The sequence below is a fragment of the Chroicocephalus ridibundus genome, chromosome 7, assembly GCF_963924245.1.
Source record: "Chroicocephalus ridibundus chromosome 7, bChrRid1.1, whole genome shotgun sequence".
NCBI lineage: Eukaryota > Metazoa > Chordata > Aves > Charadriiformes > Laridae > Chroicocephalus > Chroicocephalus ridibundus.
This window is the reverse complement of record NC_086290.1, coordinates 10,833,123-10,841,190: the sequence shown is the minus strand read 5'-3', so window position 1 is coordinate 10,841,190 and position 8,068 is coordinate 10,833,123. Positions and strand designations below refer to the sequence as shown.

At 44.3% G+C, this 8,068-nt stretch overlaps 1 protein-coding gene across 1 annotated transcript in view; it reads left to right on the top strand.

The window, feature by feature from the left end:
- Nucleotides 1-4,655: 4,655 nt before the first annotated feature.
- SCTR (secretin receptor) overlaps nucleotides 4,656-8,068 on the top strand; it is a 24,385-nt gene continuing 20,972 nt past the window's right edge. The window contains 3 exon segments of the mRNA XM_063341362.1: nucleotides 4,656-5,039; nucleotides 5,041-5,097; nucleotides 5,100-5,204. Of these exon segments, the coding sequence (XP_063197432.1) occupies nucleotides 4,977-5,039; nucleotides 5,041-5,097; nucleotides 5,100-5,204 (225 nt within the window). The 5' untranslated portion in view covers nucleotides 4,656-4,976.

Here is an 8,068-nt window from a genome sequence, read left to right as displayed (position 1 = left end):
CGCCGGTTGCTGGGCAACGGGGCAGCCCAACCGGGCCGCACCACTCGCGGCTGAGGGGGGAGTGTGTGTGGTGTGTGCTGGGGAAACCCGCCGCGCTCGGGGGCGCCCATTCCGTGCGGCGCGGGGGGAGATCCCCTGAGGGACGGTGGGGAGCCAGCGCTGCACGTCATCTGGCTCTGATCGGAAAAGTACAAAAAGGAAAAAAACACACCTTTTTTTTTTTTTCTTCCTAGTAAGTGGCGTTTTCAGGATCCACAGTGTGGCCGCAGACACGGCAGAGGCACTTTTTTCTTCAAAAACACTTGTCTATTAACACATAGATTGTTCTTCCTTGATAAGGCTCAAATAAAGGTTCTTCTCTGAGGTGAGGCGACACGAAGCCAGCCGGGATCGAGCGGTGTCCGCCGGGGCCTGTGTTGGCTTAAAACAGACTTTGAAAGTTTCACTGCAATCTTTTAAAAAAGAGACCACCTCTTTCACCACTACCTCTAAATTCTCACTTTTCAGTATTACAGAGCAGTCCCTTGAAACATAATCCTGAACGTATTTTTCAGTGTATTGCTCTTGCCACCAATAATTTTTTAACTTGTACCTGCATGTGTACAGGGGAGAAGGGAAAATACAATTTTCTTCTCTTTTCCTTTCTCCAGACAGGCGACGTGGGTGGATTGACGAGACCGAGAAATGCTGAATTAAAACACGACAGTGTTGCTGCCTTGGGTAGACGCAACCTCTTTTGCTGAAGACCCCCTGGCATCCCTTGTAAGTGTTGTCCCAAACCTGTTAAGCCCTCCAGACTCCCAACAGAGTTGGTGGAGGAGCCAAAGAGAAAGATTAACACCAAAGGAATCTGCGCTAATATCCTGCAGTAGGTAACACAGAAAATACATTTGAGAGTGTTGGCTTCCCTGGCTCCTTCTGCCGTGGGTGTATTTTGTTTGTCTTGGGCATGAATGTGTGTCTGGGACAAACTGTGTTCATATCCCTGCCATTTTTTTCACGGTGTCTTAAATATAGGCTTAATATAGAAAGCCAGAAATATTTCCAGAACTTTTTTTTCTCTTACGTATTCTAAGAATAAAATTCTTCTCTTTCAGCTTTTCTAACATAGACGTAAAATGTGACCAAAAATAGTGCAACACTCGGTTTGAATAAAAAAGGAAGGAAGAAAAACATCAGATCATAAAATTCAGCTCCCAGAACATAGTTCCCATAACTGGTAAAATGTAATTGCTATTAATGACACCTACACCCTTGGTGAGGCTGGGGAGAGATGCCCAGTGATGACAGCATTCAAGCTGAGTTTAGGAGAAAGTTCAGGATCAGCTTCTATACCAGCTTCGTGCGGACTCCAGCAGCTCACTACCCCATTTCACAGCACGTTTTCTGTCAGAGCTGGTCCTCACCTCACCTCTGCATGTGGCCCAGCGTGCTACATCACTCTAAAGGCACTTAACCCCTCAGAGAGGTACCTAAAGCACCTCCTGTCTGCCAAACCTCCTGTCTCAGCCTTCCTCTCCTAGGTACACGCACCTCTTCCTCATAGCTCCATATGCTCTATCTGCCTTTGGTAGAGCTTTGACCATTTCAAACATCAGGGGAGAAAGCAAGTTAGCGTTTTTCCAAACTATCCATTTACTTCAGCTGAGTAAACAGACTAAGGCAGACAATTTATTCTCCACCTGACAAGCTGGGGAGATGGCTGAAATAATTTTCTCTTGCAGAATGGGGAACCCTCGCAGGAGGCTGGGCTGCCTGACTTGGCTCCCCAGGGCAAGGGGAGATGTCTGCAAAGAGACGTTTTTTGCATGGCACAGTTTGGCACTGAAAACAGATTTGCCAAGAGCTTAATCACAGTGTCCCATGCTGAACTTGCTTAGGTCCATGGTTTTGCTGGGTTTTTGTTCTTGTTTCCAAGAAATAGGCCGTGGGAATATAGCACAGCAAATAGGGTGTTAACATGTTTCTCATATTCACCTGCTCTGATGTGGAAGAAGAGATGGATGCTGGTTTACACTGTCACTGTGCAAACAGACAGATGTACATGTGAATTGTGTTTCTGTGGGAGGAGAATCATAGAATCACAGGATGGCTTGGGCTGGAACCCAAAGATCATCTAGTTCCAACCCCCCAGCCATGGGCAGGGACACCTCCCACTAGACCAGGTTACTCAAAGCCCCATCCAGCCTGGCCTTGAACATCTGCAGAAGTTGTGGATGTCCCAGCCCTGGAGGTGTTCAAGGCCATGCACCTCTGGAAAAGCACTCCATAATGTTTCCTGAGAGGTAGCAAATCAGTGGAAAAGGTAGGTGAAAAGAGGGGATTATCTGCAGATTTCCTTGGGAACAGCTAGTATAAATAAAGATTGTGAAGTAGGATTTAAATAGGTGATTGTCACCTCAGTTTATCTCTATATTCCAAACATGAGGTGAAAAATGTGTGTCCTGATTGTCCAGTTGCAACAGGGGCATTACAAACAATTTAATTATTTAGCAAAGAAGGGAGAAAAATGAGTTATTAGATTGAAGCACTAATGGAAAATTGAAGTATTAATAAATAAATATTGACTATCAAAGTTGGTTACTGTTTGAGAAGTAAACAATCTTACAATCAGAGTAATACAAAGCAAAGTCATTTCTTTTATTTACTCCTAAAGTTACAATTAAAAGTCTTTCAAGATTGCATAAACAAATTCTGATGTTTCATTCTTGGTTAATATTACAGGTTTTAAAGAAATTGCAGCAGTGACAAATTTAAAATGGATGTACCGAGTAGGAATGAAGGTAGATGCACACAGCCAAGTGCAACGCTACATTGTTTAATTAAACAAACACCTCGATTCAGGATATGTGAATTCTTGTTAATAATTCTCTATAGTCTGCTGCTGCTTTTAGGTTTCCCAGCCCATGGTGTCTGTCCCACTGCGCTGACATCTGCTGCGCTGCAAGTCAAGCAATTATTTGCACAGGTGAGAATTTTCCAGGTTTTGTTTTGCATCCAGCTTCTTTCAAGTGCTCAGCCTGCACATGAGTATAATGGGAGGGTCACAAAATATCAAGCCCTTCATTCACACCGTTGGTGTTTAAATCCAACATCTCTCTGAAACTCACAGGCAACTATTGCCTATTTCAGAAAATTCCCCACATTCAGAAGTACCTTCAGGAGCAAAGCTCCCTCGATTGCACAAATGCCAGCAAGAGCGGTGGCTTTCAGGAGAAGCTGTTACAATATGAATGGAATAATAAAATATTCCTTGAGCCAAAGGAAGAGAGAGAATGACTTGGCACTCCACCGAGATGATGCAGCATTGCCAATGTGGTTTCTTCAGACTACTGTAATGACATTGTCTGTCTGCCTCTCAGACACCCTTTTAAATAATTTGTTTAACCCTTTGACCCATCCAAACTCTGTGGGAGAGCAGAGCTCTTCAAGAAATGAAAGTTTCTACAAGTTTAGTGTGGACAGGGGCAAGGAAGAGTGAAACATTTGCCTTTTGAAACGATGCTGTGCGAGTGTGGCAGCTGGGCAGCCAGCACATACAAACCGGGCACTGGGCAGTACAGACGTAGCGTGGGGTTAGAGCAAATGCTGATGCTTGCCCAAGTCCTGCTCTGGGGATGTGGGGAGACATGAGGGTGGTGTGTACGGAAACAGAGAGCGTTGCAATTCAGCGGTCCAAAGGAGCACATCTAGAGATGAGCTGGGAGTCACTGTGGTCAAAGTGGGCATGGGAAAGGGCAACACTCACTAGGAAATCCAGATTTCTTCATTATGCTGCCCAGCCGATGACTTGCTTAATGCAATTGTTGGATTTTCAGTGCCCAGGTAACGAGCCAGATGTTTTATGGCCATAGTCATTGACTTTACTGGTACATCTGGAGCACACCCTCAGTAGATTGGAGAGCAGACCCTAAGTTTTGGGCAGCTGCTCATCACATTTGACCTGTCCTGGGTCACAGGTAGTGGTAAATTGGAAAAGATGGTAAAAGATGTTTCAAGACACTTTGCCAAGCTGAGGACTGCAGTGGTTTGAGAAAGAGCACTAGTGCACCGTACAAACTTTGGCTCTTTTTGAGGCTGTATTCATTATTGTGCTACAAGTGAACTTGGCAAGTAAGGGTTTGGAGCGCCTGCCCTGGCAGCTGGGAGCCCATACCCAGGTTAAAAACACAGCCCCTTTGCAGTAGTTTTGACACAAAACAAAAACTGGAAAACAAAAAAAGCACTCTGCTTGCAGGGAAGGGGACTGCTGAGGAACTACCTGTGGGGAGCCCCAGACAGCTGGAATCAACATCCCACCAACGAGGTACGACAGCGATCCAAATGTGATGACATCTTGCCACCTATAGCACCAGGATGAAATGCAGACTGGCTGTTTCTCTGGAAGCTGGATGAGAGGGTGAATCCCAGGGAGCATTTAGAGTCCTCTTTGGAAGGGGGGGGAAGACAAGATCCCCTGTTTGCCCGTTCTCTGGTGCCTACCCCAGACTTGAGGTAATCTTCAGCTCCGGCAGCTGTGCTTGCCTGGGCTTGGTAGGAGGCGCGGGTAGCCGGCTCTCCTGCAGCAGGCTCCGCCAGCTTTCTGACTTCTGCCTCTCGGGGATGTGTGCTCGCTGCAGGAGGCATGCGCAGAGCTGTCGGGAGCAGAAGCAGTGCAGGCAGCCCGCATCACATTCCTCCGACCCTGTTTCTCAGCAGGGCACTTTTTACAGGGCTGGGTTTCGCCTTGATTGATTACGTCTGCCATTGTGGCGTTGACATCTTATGCGGGAGTCCTGCTTGGTCCTTTATCATGGGAGCATGAGGAATGGTCATTCCCCAGCGACACCCGTCGATAACAGTGAATAATAGCCGGGAAGGGAGACAGACGATAGTAGGAACACGCTCAACAGAGGTGCTGTTATTCTTGGGGCAGGAGGCTTCTGCAGAGGAGGAGGAGAGCTGGGAGGGTGGACAGGGGAGTCCTGTCATTGCTGATGCTCTCTAGGGCTCAGCAGCTGTAGAGAAACATTGACTAAGGATGGTCAAAGCTGGGAAGGAAAAAAAGAGAGGAAGGAAAGGGATGAAGTGAAAGGAGCTGAGAGCTACGCTGGAGAGCCTACGGACAGCCTGGTGACCTCTAGTGCGCAAGGGGTGAAGGAAGCAGACTGTGATTGACTATGTGGACCATCTGGGTGATCATCTTCTGGATTTCAGCTGTCCTGGTAGGTGCTCAGAGCTATCTATTCCCAACTGCATGGAATCACATGTTGTCTGAGTAAGTGTGCCTCTGTTCAATGAAGTCGTGGTGTCTGTTTAAAAAGGTCTGTATAGCAACTGGGATATTTTTATTCTTTTTATTCTTGCTTCTGCTGCTTCCTGCACTAACTGGCAGTGGCCAGGTGGTTAGATGCTGGATGCCTCAGTTTCCTCACTATATAAAGACAGCAGCATGCCTCACTTTCCCCATTTGTACAAAGACAGCAGTGTTACTAACCTGCTTTGGTTAACATAGCAGGTTCTGCAATGAAGGAAAAAAGACTTGATGCCATTTAGAGATGCTTTGATGATTCACACCAGCAAGCAATCCCCTAAGGGGGAATGCCCACCACTACCAAAGCCTCCCTTGATTCAGACTGAAGGAATGCACAGCAATGCTTGACCCACAAAGTTTGGTTTCTTTCTTTTAGCTTTACCACTTTACTGGGTATTTGTGTGGCAGATTGTCACTACTGAGCTCTGGGCGCTCAGACCGGACGGGAAGGACAGCTGAACCTGGGCTGTGATCTCCAGGTGCTGCTCAGCTTTTTTAGCTTTTGCAAGCGTACAAAACCAAGACTGAAATATGTCCAGCATGGCTGTGAGAAACTGGGAAAGGATCAAACTCTCGGCAGATGTAAAAAATCACTTTTTCATTGCAACTAATGGAAAAATCAATCTATTTGCCCCAGCAGGGGATTTGGATCAAACTCTGAGAAAACCTGAGCTCTGCCTAGACATTTTAATTGCAGCCTGAATGCAATCGCAAACTTTTTTTGCCTTTTGATTGTCTTCCATAATAAAAATAGTGACTGTGATGATTTTCTTGTAATTTTGGTTTCTTATTCTTAGGTACTACTTAAGGGACTCTGTAAATAGATGTCATTGCTCAGGGTGCCACTGAGAGCACCTCCTTCCACTTATTCTTTTTCTAATCCTTCAAAATACGTATTTAGATTTTGCCAGACATCTTTAGTTCTCCTTTAAATCCTCTCATTAAACTAAATCTACTTACTTTCAAATTAAATGGCTGTGAATTCTGTGGCTGCAAATATTGTTTATACTGAATAGTGTTTAGATCCATTCATTCCACAGGTTAAAAATTGTATTTGGCTGTTGCTATCAATATCGCAAACGGCAGTTTTCTGCCCATTCTGGGCATGTAGTTATCACAGCCGTTTCTGATTGGAATGGTTTTGGTATCTTATATTGTCTTTAAGCAAAATATAAGGATTTCTTGTCCCCTCCTCAAAATCTGACAGCCTGTGAGCTGGGAGCTGTTTCAGTGAATTGGTTAAGAAAAGATGAAGAAACCGCACATAGAGAAGCCCATTTTCCTCCTCAATTTCAAGGTGCGGGGGCAGGCTATTTGCTCCCAGGTGTGGATGGTAAACACGAGTGAGACTGAGTGCAGCCAGCAGCAGAGTGGGGTTATCTTGCCATGGGATGGGAATCGGGATTTCGCGTCCCTCAGCAAACAGCCGCGCCGGACCTGTGACAGCCCTGCTCGCTCCCAGCTGGCTCCATCGGATGCCAACGTTGGTAAAGAGTGACTGAGGGACAACGTTTGTGCAAAACAAGGTCTTTAAAGCAGCACCTGGAGGCTCCCTGCTTTCCCTGGGTTTAAAAATCCTGTTACCTGCACCTCTATTACCAGGCAGTGGTACCTATCTGATCAGAAGAATAGGGTGGACATCACTTGTTGGGGTAAAACAGTAATTGTAAAGCATTAACTACACCACATTCCTGCTTGAGCCACATATTTTATGTAAGAAAATGACACTGCATCAGATCATCAGTGTGGTCTTCGCAGCTGGATGTGTAAAACTGTGTGGCCTCATGCTAGGCGTAAAAAAAGATTGTAGTCTTTAAATCTCCTTCTAGAACAAAGGCTTTCTTAGGACCTACATTCCTTAAAAGGAAACAGTGCCCACAAGATGGATAGGCTTATTTAAGATGAACAATTTTCCCATTTTTTAGATTATTACAATGTGATTTCTAGCATTTATTTTTACGTATGTTCAGTATCGTCTTGAACAACCTGCACGCAGACCAGACTGGTTCTGTTGGCCACTTCAAATGCTCAGCACTGATGTTGCTTTTTAATGTATTTTCAAGGCAACTTTTGGACAGACATACTACAGCAGAAGTGCGTTGTAGGTCCTAACTGTCATATTTGAACTTAAGAACTCTGAAAATGTACTAAATTGCTTTACTACTGGTAATCAAATAGATAACAATAGAGAGTGATAAATAATGCACCTTTAAAAAATCTGTCAATATTTAGAAATTATCAAATTCAGCCTTCAGCTAATAGCTGGAACTCCTGAATTCAATTACATTTCTTTAGACATTTCTATTTTTTTCAAAGACTAAATGGATTTTAAAAATTTGTTTTTTTCAAATATTACATGGATTTAAAATGCATTTAAATCCTGGCATCAGAGGATTGTTTATTTCATCTGAATTCTTTGCACATGTGATTCCAGAAAATTAATTACAATATGCAAAACCAAATAGTTTTTACTTGATTTATTTAATGACACACAAAGACAAGGGAGAAAGATGCTGAAGTTAAACACATCAGACCAATTAGATGAGGCATGATAAACCGCTGGAAAGACCAAACTTTGTTCAGAAATACAATACCCAGAATACTTGCAGCTGAAATGAGTGGGAGTATAGTCGCTGATGTCTGTTAGGCTAAAATGTAATTGTAGAAAAGTAATAGCTTCCATTACAAGGTTTTCGGTGATTCTCTGTCCTAAATCTAATCTGAAAGTGATCAGCAATGCTACAAGTTTGATTAGGTTGAGTAGTAATATGATGC